Source organism: Salvia miltiorrhiza, chromosome 5 (genome assembly GCF_028751815.1).
Source record: "Salvia miltiorrhiza cultivar Shanhuang (shh) chromosome 5, IMPLAD_Smil_shh, whole genome shotgun sequence".
Lineage (NCBI taxonomy): Eukaryota > Viridiplantae > Streptophyta > Magnoliopsida > Lamiales > Lamiaceae > Salvia > Salvia miltiorrhiza.
In genome coordinates this window covers 2,206,402-2,226,308 of record NC_080391.1, presented here as the reverse complement: position 1 = coordinate 2,226,308, position 19,907 = coordinate 2,206,402, and the positions used below count along the sequence as shown (strand labels likewise).

Genomic DNA, 19,907 nt, shown 5'->3' with positions numbered 1-19,907 from the left:
TAGAGACGTCACTCAAAATCTACCACTTGTGGCTATGAATTTATAGTTATAATAAAATTAATTCGATTTAAAAAACAGTTAAATTTACAGAAAAAAGCTAAAGAAAAGCCATCAATGGCGGCAGTTGCTCCTAATGAAAAGTGACAACTCTGGTTTCCTTCCCCTTCTATCAAAAATGGATCCTATTTCACTCTGCAATCGGAATTCACTTGCAACCTCACCGCCGCTCTCTGTCTTCTCTACTTTCAACGACACTCACGCTCATCACTTTCGCCTCAAACTCTTTTCTTCTTCTCCATCTAGACTGCGCTGCAGTTATAATGGCGGAAAAATTGCTGATACGGATGATGATGAGCCGCTCACCCTTTCTCGGGCCTATGGCGTGCTCGGACTCACCCCGCAATGCTCGTCTGCACAAATAAAAGCTGCTTTTCGAGCCAAAGTAATCATCTCCACCACCCACCCCTTTCCTCCATAACCCTAATTTACTTTTTCGTTTTGCTTGTTATTGAGGTTGGAGAATTTTGCACCTTTTTTCGATTCTTTTTTTCAGGCGAAGCAGTTTCATCCGGATGTGATGGGAGGTGCTCAGGAATCGGATGCGATGATTCGCCGTGTGATTCAAGCATACGAGGTCATTGTCTTCATCAATCTGTTTCTTGTTTCATCATTTGAGTTTATGCCTCGCGTTTGCAGTAAAAATCTATGATGCATATGTTCAGGGCATGTTTTTCAGCTTGAAATGGCTCTTTTAAAACAATCAATGTGAAGATTTCAGTTTATGTTTGAGCTTTTTTCTACACTAATTGATGCATATATTCAGGGCATTTTTTTTAGCTTAAAATGGCTCTTACAAAACAATCAATGTGAAGATTTCAGTTTATGTTTGAGCTGTTTTGTACACTAATTGATGCATATATTCAGGGCTTTTCTTTAGCTTGAAATGGCTCTTACAATACAATTAATGTGAAGATTTCAATTTATGTTTGAGCTGTGTTGTACACTACTATGCATTATGCACCTATACTTGTCTTTCTTTAGAAGTATGTTGGTACTATACCTTATGCTTATGAACTCGTCGTTGATTTTCATTCCATGCATCATCTGAAGGCAAAAAAGGGTGAACGCACAGCCTGCGATTTTCAGTTCCTACTCTTCATTTTTTAGGCCTTCTGCTGCATATGTGGTGGCACTCTCTTCTAACCAACAGAATTTGTTATATCAAACAGATTTTATCCAACTACAGCAAATCAGAAATTATTGAAAGGTAAAGGGCACACTGTAATGCTTCTTCTTCTTCTCGAGCATTAGATGATGGTGTGACAGTGACACATCCCGTATCCATAGTTTCATAAGAATGCCGCATGCTGATTTACCACATAAGATTGACCGTTAAGTCTAATGGTTAAAAATTTATAATATATGCCATAGTTTGTTATGCTCAATCAATCCACCCAACATTTTACTTGTGCAGGGAATGTATGGATCCATTTGAGCAACCAGAGTGTGAGGCATATGATGTATTTATCAATGAGGTTCTTTGCATGGGCAAAGGTACAAACTCTTTGATTATTTCTTATTGATCCAATATTCAGAGTTGATCTGGGGCGTGAAATGTCTGAAAAGTTCACCTCTGTGTAAAGGACTGAAATGCACACGGTTTTTGGAAAAGTATCACTTATGCAGTGAATCCTAGTAACAACCTTTTTTGTAACAACCATTTTTTTCTCTCATATTGTATGAGTGTGCGTGTGTTGGCTTAGTGGTAGGTGGTTAATGCCCAAGGCCTGAAGTCCTGGGTTCGAGTCCATCGTTGTGCGGTCTTTAAATTTCTTTATTTACTTGTGTAATTTATCAAAAAAAGAAAAGAAGAAAAAGAAGATCCAGACTCATGCTCAGGAAATAGCCCCTCCACTCTCTATCTTCTTGAGCAATGAGGAATTGGTTCTTTAAGTTCACTCTCATTTTAAAATCTGCAGGTTGTCCATATTCATGTGTAAGTACAGCCCCCCATGCTTTTAGATTTTCTTCAGCAACAGGGACTGCTCGTGCAACTTCTCAAGGTTGGTTTTATTCACAGACGAGAGAATATAGTAGAGTGGGAAAGGAAAAGGCAACGATAGAATAGAACTATCGAATTATTCTCAATTTGACTGTGATCTATCTATGGGGTAGAACTATGACGCAGTGGAATTTACGCGATCAACTTTCTTTGTTAGGGCATGCTGGAGACTATCAAGTTCAACGTGCAGTCGGTCAGTGTCCGAGGAGTTGTATGCATTATGTCACTCCATCACAGAGAATTATTTTGGAGGAACTTCTTGACAGGTATATGTAGATTGCCTATATGGCTTTTTCCTTTATTCTTCTTCCTTGTGAAAAATAGTCATTCTATGATACTATGATATTTTTCTTGCAGCATCCTGGACATGCCATATGATACATCAGCAGAGGCTGAGTTCCTTTATTCTCTCATCGTTAAAGCCCGATACGAGAATAATCGATATCAAACTCCTAAGAAGAAGCCCAAGGTCTCAAGCAAGCATGTAGATTGGCTCTAAATACAGCTCAATGGCTAGATTTAGAAATTCAATGTATATCACTGTTGATTTGTACATATGTGGAGCAGTTGTTGTTTTCCTCACTCTCTTTCATAGAGAAAAATAAGTTACACAACTGAGGAGAAGTGTTGAGGAATATGATTTCATAAGCTACCGTTGAAACTCAACGTTACATTTTGAACGATACGTACACGAAATGATTTTACACGATGATGATACAAACAGACGTCTGAAATTTACTTCGATAAACAGCTGCAGTCACAAGTATGAAGCAAGGATCCTTCATCTTGAAATGACTTTCATGAAACGATTGAACGAGGAGAAGATGCCAGCTGCTTGATCGAACAGAGATGGTCCCTTCTCTGACTTATCTTGTCCACCAAAAATAATCTAACCAAATTCACCATAAACCACTGTTATAAGTGTTTGATTTGAATAATAGCAGTTCATTATCATCACAAGAGGAAACCAGTGTTCAATTATGAGAGAGCAACCGACCTCGAGATCCTCAATATCAGGACGTCGTATCAATTCCTCCGCGAGCAGATACCTGTTGGGCCTATCCTTATCATCATAAAAGACCTTCCACATCCTGAACAAAACAGGAAATATTACTATCCTGATAGTCTTACATGTGCTCAGCACAAACTTATAGCATTCTTGGTATAACTCTTGAGCTTTAAGTTAGCCCAGAAACCGTCATTTTTCCTGTTACGTGGATGAAAATTGGGCATATAATATTGCGCATAAGGGTAAGCATGAACAGGGGCAGATCCCTACATAAAGATTGCCATTAGATTCCTTGAGCTGCTATCAAATTACCAATCCTTCTTAATCTACCAATAATTGTGACATCTGATCTTGAATGTTGAAAAGAATGTACTATTGATTAGGAAATACTCCATTAAACATGGTGCCAAAAAAGACAAAATTACTTACACATGGTATGCAATATATGGAAAGGAGTGAAAGAGAAAATAACTATAAGCTAGTGAAAATTTTATTTAGTCTTAGAAGGTGATAATTTCATTTCAATTAATCATTATTCCCCTGAAAGGTAGGACAAGAAGATCCAGACTCATGCTCAGGAAAGGAGAATAATTGTTCACCATCTTAAAATCAACTCATAGGTCTTTAGAATTTGGCATAGTATCTTAAAATAATAAACCAAGATATAAGAGCTTCTAGAATAAAACTCAAGTCTAGCGTTATAATTTTTTCATGGTCTCTCACAATTTTTATGGATACATCGTACAAAGGGTTTCTAAACATGAAAATCTATAATCGACCACATAGAAATTCCAAGGAATTGTTAGAAGCTTACCCTGGGTAACATCTAAACACGGCACCTGTTGGAAGAGGCTTCATTGAGTAGACAGTTGTAAATGTGCTGTAGAGAAATCATGCATGAGTACCAAGATATAAACAACTTTTGATGAGTAGGAACACATTTTATGAATAACATAAGATTCCCTGCCTTTTGTTCACAACATACAGGCACATTGTATCAGCAGAAACTAACAGGAAAACATCCTCCAATCCCCATATCCAAAGAGATACTCCATATTGGTGTTTTTGGAGATTGCTTATGATAAAGACAATAAGCCATCTGCCTACATTATTAGTTCCCTTGATCTCTTTGAATTAGTTTACTTATGAAGAAGTGGTAATATTCCAGCTAGTAGGAGTCTTTATTTCACATGTTAATGCCTAGTAATTGAGATTTCTTACGTTGAATAAAGATAGATCAGATGCACTTTGGTTCAACTCCAAACAGAACCTTTTCAGGACGATAAAGATAGATGGCCAAAAGGACAAAAAAGTACCTTAAAAAGTTTCGGCGTAACCGGCGAACGTTAATCCCAACTCCAACATCCTCACTAATAAGGCGGGGGTTCCACATGATAAGAGGCCTAGGCTAACAAAATATGGGAACCCAGTCTTAGAGGTTGCAGTATGCTTAATCAGTTTAAACTTGGTTCAGAACTATGGAAGAGAATGAGATCAGTACCGGATCATCTGAGAGCTCAGATGCAACCTTTTCAACATATGCCAACATCTGATAGTCAGGAACCACCATTACAATAATCTCGTCTTCACTGCTCACAGGCTTCCGGTCACCTAGACTGGATGAATAACTAGAATCACATAACGATAGAAACACCTCAAAAGTATAATAGGGAAGTATAGGTGCTGCCGTTACAAAGTTTTGGAGTTGAGAATCCCTTTCACCATGTGGTGCTCAAAGGGTTTCAATCTTTCCTTCTTGTTTTGATTGGCATCCCTGGTGCCTTGCTTTTTATCTTAATAAAATTTTAATTTTACCGATCAAAAAAAAAAAATAGGTGCTGCCGTTACAAAACGTTTATTTAAGTTCACCATTCGCTTCTTCATGTCAAGACCAGTGACCCTTCTTTAGTGATATGTTGAATATATAAGCTATCTTGGCTAGAACTCTTTTTTTTTTTTTTTTTTTTTTTTCAAGGACTCAATGGAACTTCATAGCGAACAGAGTTGGCACTGATGATAAGAAATAAATGCTGGTGCACCATTCACCTGGAGAAACCAAATGCAGCATCTTTCCACTGATACTTTAGCAGCGCAGCAGCACCAGCATCTGGAAATACGGCTTTAACTCTCTATAAACAGAAATTTTACATCTCATTTTGAAAATTTTGCTAGAATAAACTATGAGAAAGGGGCACATGGAAGCAAAAAAAATATACTGCTTCACAACACAGTTGGTTATGCAAACAAATTAAGAAGTGGAAGAATGCCCATAGCAAAGAATTAACTCAAATATATTCAAGAACATGGATATATTGGTATTATATATATCCTTAAATATCCACACTTGGTCAGCTATTAGCTTCCCTCTCTAAAGCACTTATTGTTATGCACATGTATATGTACCTAAGCATGTACACATGTAGAAACATACATACAAAGTTCACTCATATGTACATATACGTGGATATACTTATGTGCAGGCTAGCAGAGATTTATTCATAAATAAGTTTGTGATCATCAGCATGTGAGTTTCAGGAATAGTAACATAACTCTAACAAATCAAAAGATTAAATTTAAAAGATAAAAAAAAAAAAACCTGGCCCCCTGTTTCTTCAATAAGTGTTTCCAAGAAGATCTTTGAAAGCCCCCAAAGCTCAGCTTGTGCTCCTTCATCATCAAGAAACTGCAACTGTGGAATTAAAAGCTCCACCTACAGAATCGCACGGAAGATTGCAGCAGTTAAGTACTAACGAAACGGCTACGATTTGTTTAGGTTCCTATTATTCCATAAGAGCAAAGTTTCCAACATAGAAATTCCTTCTACTTTAGCCTCAAAAACCTTCATCCATCAATTTCCATCCACATAACCAAAACACACACACACACACACACAAACACAGAAAACGAGATTCTGTTGAAAGTTCATGAACCACTTACTATGGCTCTTACTCCTCCAGCTGAAACAAACTGCGCACTTGCTTGGCCTGACTGACGAACTGCACCCTCCAAATCAGAAGGCAGGCAACTGAAACACGATTAAAAAAATGTTGACCTAAAATCACATTCCACTCACAAATTGGATAGGGTTCGAGTGGTAATCACTAATCAATCAGAACTTGGAATAAGCGAAAAATAAGTGAAACCTGTCATCCTCTTCTTCAGAGAGCTGAAATTGCGGTTGTTTCGGGTCCTCATCATCATCATCCGGCTCGATGCTATCATCGCCTTGAAATTTGTCGAACTTGGCACGTGCGGTGAAGGAAACGAGCGTGAGGCGTTGGGTTCTGGCCAAGGCAGGAGCGACGGAGGATGAGGGGAAATGCCTATGCCTGTGAAGTGAAGGGAGGTGATGTATAGAATGAGCAGCTATGGTTGAGTATGTAGCAGAAGCCATCTCTCCTTCCTCAGCTGCCTGCAAAATTGGGGATAGAGAAAATGTGAAATCCTGCAACTAGCTAACGGTAAAATATGCCAATCACGATGTGCCACGTGTCATTCAAATCCCAAATTCTTTTTCCTTTTAATAAAAGAAGTCCATAATTAACGTTTTAAATTTTAAAAACCCTCTAGTTTCTCTGCAGCTCCCAAAATCAACCATGGCAGCAGCTTACGCAACTCTAGTTTCTGCTATGAATATCATCAACAACCTTCACCATCATCCCCGCCCTCCTATTTCTCTCCCCAATCAACAAGTTGAACCTCTCACTCAAAAAATTAACTTCCTGCTTGAATTTCTCCAAGGCTATAACCCCCATAGTGACTACTGCAAAGAAGCGGATCCATTGGAGTCTCGCATTGCAGATGCAGCTTATGCGGCCGAATACGCCATTGAATCTCATATTTTCGATCAATTCACAAATAATGGAGAAAATATGAGTTATGATTGCTTCTATGAAGCTCTGGAGAAGGTGATAAAAGACATGGCTTCTATCGAAGAGGAGGCGAAAAAAATTCAAGGGAGAGTTGGAGTCCAACATCAGCTGCACAAAAAGTCAACGCCTTCGGATTCCTCGAGTTCTTCTTCGATCCCGCAGCAGAGTAGCATGGTGGGTGCTGATGAGGTCAAGCTTCAAATGATGCATAAGCTCACTTCTCATTGCCGTGATCTACAAATCACTTCCATTGTAGGGATGGGCGGCTCGGGTAAGACCACTCTTGCTAGAAATATTTATGAGGAACGCCTTATTAAGGAGCATTTTGATATTTGTGCGTGGACTACCGTCTCTCAAGAATATGTCATTAAAGAAATTTTTGCAGTAGTTCTTCGTCAGTTAAATATAGGAGTTGATGACAATTTGAGTGAGGATGAATTAGGAGGAAAGTTGTATAGGCATCTGTATGGTAGAAGATACCTAATTATAATGGATGATATGTGGAGCATTGATGCATGGGATAGAGTTAGGAATTATTTTCCAACTAACGAAAATGGTAGCAGAATAGTGGTAACAACTAGGCTATTGGATTTGGCTTCTACATTATCCAACTCTAATAGCCTTAGGATGAAACTTTTGGATGAGGCTGAAAGTTGGGAGCTTCTCTCCAAAACTGTGTTTGGGGAAGAAGGTTGCCCTTGTGAATTGGAGGAAATCGGAAAAAAGATTGGAGAAAGCTGCAAAGGACTTCCATTGTCAATTGTTGTGGTGGGAGGTCTTTTGGCCAAGTCGAAACCTACAAGAGAGTATTGGGAAGACATAGGGGAAAACTTGAATGCAAGTGTTAATTTAGAGGATGATGAACGTTGCTTGAAAATATTATACATGAGTTACAAGCAATTGCCAATACATTTGAAACCATGTTTTCTCTATATGGGAGTTTTTCCCGAAGATGAAGAGATTAGTACGTCAGAGCTCAGTAGATATTGGATTGCGGAAGGATTTGTGAAAGCAATAAGTGGGAAAAGTTTGGAAGAGATAGCGAAAGAGTATTTAAAAGACCTTATTGGTAGAAATCTTGTTTTAAGGAGTACCAGTAAATGGGAAAGAAGTACTGCCAAATTCATGACTTGTTGAGAGACTTGTGCTTGAGAGAGACTGAAAAAGAAAGGTTTTATAATAATGCCTCAGATAATGTAGCCATAAGCATCTTGCCGCCTATGTCACAAGCTCGTTTTTTGACGTGGAATGTTGGACAAAAACTATCACCTCTCAATATGAGCTTGTTGAGGATAGTGAAATCAACTAGATTCAATTATGTGCTCCAAAAAAATTTATTTGGACACATGGATCAATTAGTTAACTCACGGTTCCTTCAAATAGGTTTTTTCAGAATGAGAAAGGGGAATTTTCCTTGTTCAATATGGCGATTTTGGAATCTACAAACACTAATTGTTTACACCCACGATGAGGTTACTGCGCCACCTGATTTTTGGTACATGCCTCACATCAGGCATGTTGAGTTCAAGTATGGGCTTCGTCTCACAGATCCTCCTAACGACCAAGGTGACATTGTTTTGGGAAATCTGCAAAGGCTGGGAACAGTATTAGATTTCAAGTGTAGCGAACAAGTGGTCAAAAAAATTCCCAATATAAAAAAATTGGTTTTTTCTAATTGTGATGATGAGATGTATTGTTTGAGCAATCTCGATTGTCTAGCTAAACTTGAGTCCTTGGATTGCACTTTTTCTGGAAAGTGTGTAATCAACTTTCCCCATTCACTCGAGAGTCTAGTTCTTCGTAACAAAAGATCGAGTTATTGGTGGGAAGACATATTGGATAGGGTAGGTATGTTGCCCCATCTTCAGGAGCTCACACTCGAGTGGGGGAAGTTCAAGGGAGGGAAGTGGGAAACAACTGAAAGCCAATTTCGCAACCTCAAATTCTTGACTCTTGATTGTAGTTATAATCTAGAAATCTGGGAAATTGAAAGCTCCCACTTTCCATGCCTTGAGCGCCTTCATCTTATTGAACTAAATGAGTTGCGGGAAATCCCTTTAGATTTCGCTGAAATACCCACACTTAGAGAAATTTTTGTGGACCGTTGCAGCGATTCAGCTGTGGTTTCTGCTAAAAGAATATCAGAGGAACACGAAGACTATTACGGGGAAGGAGCCCTTCAAGTTCACGTTGACCTCCCGACAAATAGAGATGCAGGACTACTGGAGAGCTTGGATAGTCCTAACTTTCGTATTAAACGTGTTTCATGAGAATCACTACTACTAAGGTACACAAAAGAAATTGTAGATTTGGTTTATAGATTGGATTCCTACTTTTCATTTGTAATATTTGACTGATGGGCAGGTAGTGTGCGGGGAAAGCGCACAGCACATAATGAATCCATTTATGCTGTGGTTGGTGCTCTGTTTCTCTTTATGTTTTGGCTTCTTTCTTTTCAATTCTTATTCATTGTCTTTTTTTTTTCCCCTCCTATTTCCACTTTTTCATTGGCAGCATAACTGAAATACAAGTGGAAGATAATGAGACTTCGGCTCGTGGCCACTTTCTCCACCCATATTTGGGCTGAGTTCAATGTTGCAGCTGTTGTTTCACTCTTCCATTCTAGTAGGCATGGATCAACTCAAACAAGACACACAGTTAGTTACCAGGATTCGACTTATCCTGCGTGGTATACACTATACAGGTCCGATTCACTCACATCCATCGAGAGGGCAACCACCCAACAGATTTTATGGCTCGCCTTGGACATGATGTTTCAGTGATTTCTTGTTTGATGCTTCCACTACTCCTAGGTATTTTTTAAATTTTGGTAAAAATTGATCAATTAGGATATTCTAATTTTAGATTTAGATATTCTAAGTTGGTTTTCGTTTGGTTTTTGACCTTCTTAGTTTGGGTTACTTGTGACATCTTACTATATTTGATGATAGGTAGGTTGTTTGTCTGTTGTTCTTTAAGGCCTTAGTCACTTTTGGAGATTGATATTTATTCTACCTTAAAGATGTTTCAAAACATAAAAAGAAAAAACAGAAAAAATAGCCATTATTGAGCTTAAAGAGCCAACCCAAGAACTATATGTATATTTTTGTGAAATTTTATTTCTCTATTGACACAAATATCACTTATGCTTTGCGTGATGGTTAAATATTTTGAGTCATATGTTTGTTGTACTTTTAATCTGTTCAACTAGAAATTCAGTTCTTGAACTATAGTTATGTCTTTTTTCTTTATAAAATAAAATAATTATTTTACACTACTACTATTCAAAATAACACTAGCTTTTGTTTGGTTATTTTTGTACCATCATCTAAATTTATCTCGCCTTAACATGTTTGAAAATTTCGGAATCCATCTAAAAATTAAACTTTTATGATATGATTGTGTTAGTAATCAATGTTGGAGTTGCTCTTTGTTAATGAGTTTCTTAGTAAATTAAATCTTCCCAATCTCGTGTTTTAATAGGTTCTCAAAACATGTTGTTTGCATTTTTCACACAAAATGGATGTATAAATTTGGACAACATGACAATATTGTTGTTGTGAACTAAGTTAGATTCTTGAAATGGTGTTGTATGCATTTTTCATTTTTTTCATATGTTAAGTGGAAATGCAAATTCCACTCTACCCTGAGGTTTTATATTGTTGATATGTGTGTGACTGTGTGTGTGCGCTCAGGTGTTTATTGGTGATTGCTTCATAAAATGTATAAAACATTTTGTACTATATGTATATGACTAATGTTAATTGTGAAAATTTCATAATTTCATCCACATGTTTTTAGTGCATTTGTTAGGTTCGTAAGAGGTGAAAAGTTCTTCGATTGTTCATCTTTTATAATTGAGAATAGAGATATTGGTTGCATACGGATTCTTATGATCTAATATTTGGACAAAGTATTTTTTATTGATTGATGGAATGTCATATTTTTAAGGTTGAAGTTGAAGCATTGGCTGTTCAAGGAAGGAAGATAGATTTAGTGATGAGGCAAGTGTAGAAGCTTGAGTTTACTAGTATGAATTGCACCATTTTTCATTACCTAGCTGTATTATTTCTTGCTTATCTCTTTCAAAGAAAGAGGACTTAATTATGATAGAGGTGTATATAAAAGTTTAGAATACTTCATACTGTTAGGTTGCTTCAAATACATATGGAACTGGGATTAACATGATTTGCTTTGTTGATTTTCTCCAAGCATGGCACTTTGGGATTTTGCTAGCTGAAGCTTTTATTTGGTCAAATTTTATTTTCCAGTCTCTGTTACTGCTGTCATTCTTGTGAGCTCTCCACGCCCATAGTTTAATGATCTATTTCAGCCTATGGAAACAATGATATCCTTAATTAATTTAATAACACCTATGATTATGACTTTATCAACCTTGAAAAGAGTAAGAAAATTTATTGGATAAACAGTTCCATCTGCTAGATTGTAGGACATGATTGAATAAGTAAAAATGTGTTCAAATCATCTATGAATCTGATGGCCGCCATTAAACTCTGTTTTCATGATTATGATGCTCTCGGAGAAAGTAACGACCATGAATGAAGTTATGTCATGCGATTATGAGAAAAATCTTTCGTTCCGTTATGAGAAGCTGGGAATGGAAGTCTTTGTAAAGCTGAGATTATTAGTTTTTGTTTTGTTTTATTTATTAAAAGGTAAAGACGAACTTTTAATTATTTCTTGTTTGATTTTGACGATTGATGATCTTTTCTTTTTATTTTTTGTTTGCGTTCAGCGGCAATTCGCTATCACTTGTAATTTCAATGTAGTCATCAAACTTTTTCTTGGATACTCTTCTTTTTTCTTTTGTGGTTCAATAGACTCTAACTCTATCCCGAATTTTTTCTTTGTAGACGCATTAGTTTGTTTTGATTTTTCAGGTGAATCTTTCTTCTTTTTCCTCTTAAGTTGACTCTTCTTTAAATATTGATCCAAACATTTATGTTTTTCATTGGTTGTGTCTTTTGGATTGCATTGGCTACAATCTCCAAATTTTTCTATTGATCGAATTTTATAGAGTTTGAGCATCGTCATAAAGTGTATTTTTGTGTATGCTTTTCGAATTAGTAAAATCAATTATAAACACAATATAACAAAAAAATATGATAACTATTTAACTAATTAATCATCAATCAATTTATAAAGTTAATTGAGAGACTTTGTTCTTCATTGGAGATAATATCGTTTGCAGTTATGGTTCTTACTAATAAAGTAGAAGTAGAAACATAATTTATGTTACGAACTGAAGACGTGCGATCAATCTTTTTAATGTTTTGATGTCAACCTGTTTTGCCCTTTGGAAAAAGAAGTGAATATTGTAATGGATTCGTAATAATGTCACTGGAATGAGCATGAACTACAACAAATAATTGATTTTATGCATGCCATGCTTGGATCCTAGATACTCATTTTCTGGATTTGATATTGAAAATCTACTTCGTCTTGCAAAGTTTTATCCGGTTGAATTTTCTGAAGTTACTTTGTATGACCTTGAAAATCAGCTTGAGAACTTTATTGTTGATGCGTGCATGGATGAAAAGTTCTTAGAACTATCAGGAATTGGAGATCTTGTGACACCCTAATCTAATTAAAGTGTTAAATGTGAATTTTAAATAATAAATTTTATGGCGGAAGACCATGAAAAATAAGAATTTTGATAAAATCATTTTTAAAATAAATTTTTATATAAAATATTTTGAAAACACTTCAATGGGAGCAAACTCTTAAAGATAAACCTTTACAAGCACTTTTAAAAGGATATCAACTTTTTAAATAATATACTCAAAGGCTTGCTTTGAGTTAAAATCGACAATTAATCTCTTGTTTCAAAGCATGACATAAAGATGTCATCAAAATATCTAAGTATTAAGTAAAAATTTTGCTAAGCAAAACTTTAAATACTTAAATTAGTTGAAAATCAAATCAACTACTTGATAAATGACTTGATGTGCCCATTCGACCTTCCACGCGTCTCCAACGTCATAAATACCTGAAAATATTTAATATGGGATGAGCATACAGGGTACACTCAGTGTGGGAACATGCAATCATTGTCCACGTTAATAAAATGAGAATCACATATGATCAATACATTCGTGACTGAAAGTCGCACGGTGGCATACCAAGGACCTTTCCGTCCTGGACCGATTGAGCCGGCCCCTGGCGACTGGTTGCAACCATAACTTTAACATGAAATCGCATTGTGGCAATCCAAGGACGGTGAAGTCCTGGACCCTATTTACGGGCCCCTAGCGATATCCTCAAAATATACGTCATAACACATATGGTAAACACATATTATTAAAATGGACAAGAATTAACCACAGCATGTACTGAAATAAATCCCACACCTGAATTTGAACTTGAACTTCAACTTGTATGCTAACTTGAGTAAATCAAATAAAAGTAACGTCCTAGTCGCGCCGCACCTAGTCAGATAAATTCAAATAATAAATATAAGGGCCTAAATGAATTTAAAAAAATAATAATAATAGTTTAAATCTTAAGAATTTATTATCATAAAATCATTTGAAAATAATTGGTCTAATAAATCAAAATAATAAAATGCATGCTTCTTTAAAATTTTGAGTTGGGATTTAATAAAATCAGGTCCAACTTGATAATGAAATTTAAAATATGAAGTCCAGCCCATTTAAAATAAGAGCCCAACAATTAAATTAAAAAGGGTTAATTACGCCAAAAACCATGAACTTTGGGCCCATTTCCAAATTTTCCATGAACTTTGATTTTTATCAAATTTTCCCTGAACTTAAAGGCGGGAACAATTTTTCCATGAATTTCGAAAATCCCCAATTTGACTGCTGAGTTGGCACCATTTAAGTCGCCTGAAAGCTGACTTGGCACCGGCGACGATATGAAGAAACGACGTCGTCCTATACCCATAATACTACGTCGTTTGATTAAAATTTTGTTCCCTAAATCTAGAATTTAAGAAATTGCATTCCCATTTCGTCGGTTAGGGTTTCAGAAGGGAGAAATGAAGTTCACGCCATCTGCCTCCTGTTATGGCGCCTCGTCCTCGTCCATGACTACACCAGATTTCTTCCCTGAATGCGCGTGCAAACTTCAAGTGGAGATGAAAACGTCGCGAACACAGCTCAATCCTGGGCGAAGATTCTTGAGATGCTCCAACAAAGAGGTAATTTTGACGTTATTTTCGTTTTGAGTTTTTCTCTTGAGATGCTCCAACAAAGAGATGCTCCAACACAGCTCAATCTTTGTTTTTGCAGAAACAATGTGGCTTCTTTGAGTGGGTAGATCCTGAAGTAAAGCCTAAAATTGAAGATGACGAAGATGAAAAATTGAACTTCTGGATTGGAGAATGCTATCGCCTAGGGAAATATGTGGAGGAAGATATGAAGCGAATTAGATTGTTGGAGAATGAAGTCAGACTCCTCAGAATGGAGAACGTCGAGAGCAGCAAGTGTTCGATGAAAAAGATGGTTGCATGTGCTTGTGTTCTGGGTGTTGTTTGTTTGGTGATTCAAGCTTTTGTTTCGTAGGTGTTGTGGGTGTTGTTTGGTTGGTGATTCAAGCCTTTGTTTGTTAGGTGTTCTTGGTGTTTGATTGTTAGGGTGTTATAATGAGATCTATTTTGTAGTGTCATTGTAATCTCATTTACAATCATGATGACAATGAATTTCTATGGATTTCAATGGATATATGCAAAGTAGATCAATAACATATACATAACAGATCAATAACATATACATAACTTGTTTAAGTGTTAATCACTTTACATCTCAGCAAAATGCTTGCAAAAACTACATCAAAAGAACATCAGTATGCTATCAGAGCAACATCAAAACAACAACAAATTTTCTTCAAGGATTGGATTGAGATTCTTGTGTGGGGCCCGTCAGGCAGATCTCTTCTCCCCTTGGGATTTGCTGCAGTCCACTCCCAGATGCAATATATGAATTGCCTGTTTGCTCTCCACAGTAAAGTCCTATTCCTTTGCTTGCCTACAATGAATATCATTTAACATAGCTCAAATGCAAATGGAATAAGAAACTAAAATGATCAAATATTATCAGCACAAATAGTTTTGGGATATACCTCTTGCCTCTCCATTGCAATATCCCTAGCCCTACCTTTACCCCTGCCACTGCCACTTCCCTTGGGCCTGCCTCTGCCCCTTCCTCTTGTAGTAGCCTCTGTTGTATCAGTAGGGTTTGTTGGGATTGTTGCTTCTGTTGGTTCAGGGATTGGGTACTTTCGAGGGCGTCCAGGCTTCCTCTTCTCACCATCAGGTTTCTGTACTTCATCATTCATACATCCTCTGGAATTATGACCCTCTTGTAAACACCGTTGGCATGTCATCTTACAACCAGTCTTTCTCAGCCTTGAAGGTTGTTTAGGGTCCTTCTCATCTGTGTCTCTTATTCTCTTCTTCTTTGGTCTGCCGGGCATGATCCTCACCTGTGGGGGTTGAACTGGATATCCCTCAGCCTTTGGCCACAACCTCTCACCATTGATTGGCTCAAGTGGGAAGGAGTATGCCCTCAAATAAGTCTCTGTGCTCAAATAGTTATGCACATAAACGGCTGGATCCTCCTTCATAAAGTGAATAGCAGAAACAGCATGCACACAAGGTATACCAGTTATCTCCCAACCTCTACAACTGCAAGTCTTCTCAGGAAGAGAGACAATAAACATGTCATCTTTGTTTGACACTTCAAACTTTCCTCCTAGCCCAGGGTGAGAAGTACAATACCTTGCTAGTGATTTAAGCTTCTCAAGTTTCTTCCTAACAGCTGGTGTAAGTATATCAGTGACAATCATAACATGTTGAAACTTCTTATATTGTCTTTCCCTCAGCCCACTTCTAATGTCCTCTAACATATGGATGATATGTTTTCCCCTAGCACTCAGAATATACCCATTAAACGTTTCTGACACATTATTATCCATCATGTCACTCACACAGCAAGTTGAAAAGAAAGCCTTACAAAACCTGGTAGGATCTCTGTTCAGCAGATCATCATATGCCATCATATTTTCAGTTTTGAGAGTCTCCATGACTGCATCCCATTCCTCTACGTATGTGGCCCTCACTGCTTGCCAGAATAGGTTCTTCAATGCAACACCTTTGAACTGCTTTTTCCAGTTCATGTAGACATGGCGAGCACAATTTCTGTGCTCTGCCAATGGAGCCAACTCCTTGACAGCATTTGTTAGCCCCTGCATAGTAACATCATTTCAGTATGGACACAAGACATATAAAGCCATAGTAACATCATTTCAGTATGGACACAAGACATGGCAAGGCAAATACTAACCTTTTGCTGATCAGAAATCAGTGTAAAACCATTCCCATCATGGATTCCAAGCTCTTCGAGCAATATACCTAAAACCACCTCCAACAAGCCTCATTTTCCACCTCTACTACGGCCCAAGCTATTGGGTACATCTGGTTATTGCCATCCTTCCCTATGGCACATAACAGTTGCCCCCCTAAGTGTGTTTTCAAGAAACACCCGTCAAGACCAATAATTGGTCTACACCCCTCTAAAAAACCCCTCTTCAATGCAGAAAACCCAATGTATAACCCCTGAAATATACTACCATCACCACACAACAGTTCAAATCTACCTCCCCTATCCACCCTCATCAACTCAAGAATATAACTTCTCAACTTGTTATAGTGACCCTGCACAGTACCTCTTAGCAACTGCAATGAATGTGCCTTAGCTCTATACAACCTCCCATTAGGAATAGCTATGTTAAATCTCCTTTTAACATCATTCCTAAACTCTTCAATACACATCTGAGGTCTAACTCTGAAAACCTCTGTGTATTGTTCCCCAATCCACTTATAACTAGCCTGTTTATTACCCACTGCAAATGAACAAGTGTGCTCCTCCTGTAGAATTTTGACCACCAAAGAACTCTCTTTCTTCAGCATACTAGCAAACATTCTCCAGGGACAAGGATCCTCACAAAAAGCCTCACATTGCTCCTTGTTCACTCTCCTGAAATGAATAGGATAACCCTTTACAATGCTCCATGAAATCAGTGCCTTCTTGCATTGAAATCCATCCTCGAAACGCATACCCAACACTAATTTAAACTCAGACATATCTCCCCTAGGATCATATACTGACCTACACTGTTTACTCCTAACAATTTGCCCATCCGAGTCACTACTATCAGAACCATCCCTGTCAGAATCACCATATTCAGATAATCTATCTTCTACAGTCTCCTTCCCCACTTCTATGTCACCTATAACACCTAAGCTCTCCCTTATGTTAGTTCTTGCCTCTTCATACTCTTCATCTCCTGATCCTAACTCTTTATCCCCTAGTGAATCATCTGATTCAACAGGTTCTTCTTCAATATATTCAGGAAGAAAATCATCAGCATCCTCATCTGCAGTATCAACCTCCTCCACTGCCATCACAGGCTCCTCCCTACGCAACACCTTCTCTTTCCCCTTCCCCTGCCCACAGCTACTCTTAGTGGTAGTCACAGTCTTTGTAATTGTCTTAGTAACAGTTTCACTGACAGCCTTCACCTTCCCCAATTTGCCCTTCTTTCCATCATCCACATAGACACTAATAGACCTGATTGAAGATGTCATGCATCGAATCATCTGCATGACTTCTTTATCTTCGCGCACATCCATGAACACTAAACTTCGAGGAACCTTAAAAGCTAAACACCTCCAGGAAGTATAACCAAGCTTCTGGATTTCCTCCTCTAAGTCCAAATACCCGAACCTATCCTTATCTAGCCCGAATCTACTCTGCACTTCGCCACCTGAATACAACCTTCCTGAGCCTAAATTGACGAACTTACCTCCATGGTGTATGTGGGTGTGAAAATGGGACGGTGAAAATGGCGATTTAACCCTAACATTGACAATAGATGATAAGAAATGAAACGACGTCGTTTCAGCAGCTACCACGTAAGATCAGTTTCTGCCACGTAGGATCCAGGTCAGACCGGAGTATTACCGGAGCTGAAATTCATGGAAAAATTGTTCCCGCCTTTAAGTTCAAGGAAAATTTGATAAAAATCAAAGTTCATGGAAAATTTGGAAATGGGCCCAAAGTTCATGGTTTTTGGCGTAATTAACCCAATTAAAAACCCCCTTTGGCCCAAGCCCACTCTTCCAACTCCCCTAATTTAAACTCACACACTCTAATTGCTCACAAAACTCACGCAGCTCCCTTTTCCCTTCTCCCTCTTTGCCGCTCACTCTCTCTCGCTCTCTGCGCCCTCCTGCCGCCGCCACCGGACGGCAGCGCCGTCCCCGGAGGCCGGCGGCTCCGCCTCCTCTCTCCTTCCCTTCGACCTCTCTCATTTCCTCACCTCTAGTCTCCCTCTCACTCTTCCGCTGCGCACCCAACAGCAGCGTCTACCCTTCTCCGGCGACACCTCCGCCAGCCACCGCCACAACCACGCTTTTCCCTTGTCGCTCGCCCGGCTAGCAGCAGCACCGCCATCGCCGCCTCCGCGTCGACAGCAGCACAGCCCAGCCGCCGCCCCTCCTTTTCCAGATCTAGCACCGCCCAACCGCCATCGCCGCCTCCCTGTCCATCTTCATCTTCGCCGGCTGCCGTGGCGCGGCAGCGCCCGGCGACGCCTACTAGCCAGCTCCCTGGCTTCACCGGTTATCCAGCATCATACACTCGATTCCCCCCCTTTTCTATATCTATTCCCTTTTCCATGTAAATACTAATATCTATAGAATTACAGAAAATAGATGTATGCATGTTTGAATTTATCAAAACAAGAATTTTGTGGGAGTTTGGTTGTTTTCTGTAAGTTGAAAGAAAGCAGAGATGTTTGCATATGAAAATAAAACTATATAGGTTTATGAGGATTACCGATGGAGATTCGGCAGTGGGAAGAAATATAAATCTGGTTTTTGTTGGATTTTCGGCAGTGGGAAGAAATATAAATCTGGTTTTTGTTGGATTTGCTGGGTAATTGCGATGAAGAAGATGAGATATACATATATATACTGGGTTGAATTATCGTGCTGCACAAGTTAAAATATGTGGTTGAGGAGTAAAAATCGAATTTGTGGCTAAAAGAATGAAACACGTTGCAGATGATTCATCAAAATCAAAAGTTACAAATCACTAAAGAAAAGAAATAAATGCTGATGATAATATAGTATAAATCTTGTACTGAAAATTAATGGGCTCATACTATTCTTTTAGCCCAACAAAAAAAATGATTTAATAAGGCCCAATATTGAGAAATTAATCTATATAGAAATAAAAGCCCAATAACAAAGAATTCATGTATGTACTTATTTATAGCCCAATTTTTGAGTCCAAAATAATCTATAATTTAAATTTATTTATCGAACTAGGGGCGCGACTAGATTCATCACAAACTCGACTAATATATATATATATATTAATAACTCAAAACTATAACAATTTTCAAATAAAAATTGCAAAGGAACTAAACGGTTTTGGGCTGTGACAGATCTTGCCAAGAAGAAGGTTTCTACAAGGAAACATCATATTTTTCTATTGGTGTATTTGTTAGTTAAGTTGACATTGACTTTACCAATTGCCACTGCTACAGTTGAAAGAACATTTTCAGCAATGAAGATCATCAAGAGTGTTCTTCGCAATCGTATAAGAGATAATCTTTTAAACGATTGCTTAGTACCTTACATCGAAAGATTGTGTTTGTAAATGTTACTAATGAAGCTATTATACACAGATTTTAGAACATGAAAAATATGAGAGAAATGTTGTGATTTTTAAATGAATCAAATTGTTTATTTTGTTTTTTGACTTGTTATGTAATTTAAATAACATTATAATTTATGTTAAAAAATTTACTTTATTTCTTATTATTTATTAATTTTATTAAAAAAAAAATTGGACCCCCTAATCCAATTAAAGTTTGACTCTGCCCCTTATAATAATGTGTGCTTCGTATAAATATA

General features: G+C 37.8%; 4 protein-coding genes and 1 long non-coding RNA gene across 7 annotated transcripts; 3 read left to right on the top strand and 2 right to left on the bottom strand.

The window, feature by feature from the left end:
* The first annotated feature begins 69 nt into the window (after window positions 1-69).
* LOC130985015 (uncharacterized) lies at window positions 70-2,728 on the top strand. Of its 2 annotated transcripts, none has more exons than XM_057907750.1 (7): window positions 70-442; window positions 554-634; window positions 1,230-1,267; window positions 1,475-1,554; window positions 1,980-2,063; window positions 2,220-2,328; window positions 2,420-2,728. In XM_057907750.1, the coding sequence occupies exons 1-7, from the start codon at window positions 134-136 to the stop codon at window positions 2,559-2,561; spliced, it is 843 nt and encodes a 280-aa protein (XP_057763733.1). In that variant the 5' UTR covers window positions 70-133; the 3' UTR covers window positions 2,562-2,728. The 2 variants fall into 2 exon arrangements, with proteins under 2 accessions (XP_057763733.1, XP_057763734.1); XM_057907751.1 differs by having other exon boundaries at window positions 72-442; window positions 1,168-1,267.
* Window positions 2,552-6,549, bottom strand: LOC130985014 (uncharacterized). Its single transcript, XM_057907749.1, has 9 exons — window positions 6,215-6,549; window positions 6,009-6,096; window positions 5,668-5,781; window positions 5,118-5,200; window positions 4,573-4,687; window positions 4,388-4,479; window positions 3,886-3,951; window positions 3,060-3,153; window positions 2,552-2,951 (listed from the first exon to the last, which is right to left on the bottom strand). Exons 1-9 carry the CDS (start codon window positions 6,463-6,465, stop codon window positions 2,844-2,846), a joined length of 1,011 nt encoding a protein of 336 aa, XP_057763732.1. The 5' UTR covers window positions 6,466-6,549; the 3' UTR covers window positions 2,552-2,843.
* A 118-nt stretch (window positions 6,550-6,667) lies between these two features.
* On the top strand, window positions 6,668-11,791 carry LOC130985013 (putative late blight resistance protein homolog R1A-10). 2 transcript variants are annotated; one of them, XM_057907746.1, is made up of 4 exons: window positions 6,668-9,230; window positions 9,308-9,357; window positions 9,458-9,756; window positions 10,895-11,791. In XM_057907746.1, the coding sequence occupies exon 1, from the start codon at window positions 6,668-6,670 to the stop codon at window positions 8,078-8,080; it is 1,413 nt and encodes a 470-aa protein (XP_057763729.1). In that variant the 3' UTR covers window positions 8,081-9,230; window positions 9,308-9,357; window positions 9,458-9,756; window positions 10,895-11,791. The 2 variants fall into 2 exon arrangements, with proteins under 2 accessions (XP_057763729.1, XP_057763730.1); XM_057907747.1 differs by lacking the exon at window positions 9,308-9,357.
* A 1,207-nt stretch (window positions 11,792-12,998) lies between these two features.
* LOC130985012 (uncharacterized) lies at window positions 12,999-19,428 on the bottom strand. Its single transcript, XR_009088851.1, has 2 exons — window positions 18,823-19,428; window positions 12,999-13,392 (listed from the first exon to the last, which is right to left on the bottom strand). It is a non-coding gene; the product is annotated as an uncharacterized LOC130985012 (long non-coding RNA).
* Window positions 13,668-14,610, top strand: LOC130985010 (uncharacterized). Its single transcript, XM_057907745.1, has 2 exons — window positions 13,668-14,123; window positions 14,215-14,610. Exons 1-2 carry the CDS (start codon window positions 13,962-13,964, stop codon window positions 14,485-14,487), a joined length of 435 nt encoding a protein of 144 aa, XP_057763728.1. The 5' UTR covers window positions 13,668-13,961; the 3' UTR covers window positions 14,488-14,610.
* Window positions 19,429-19,907: the final 479 nt, after the last annotated feature.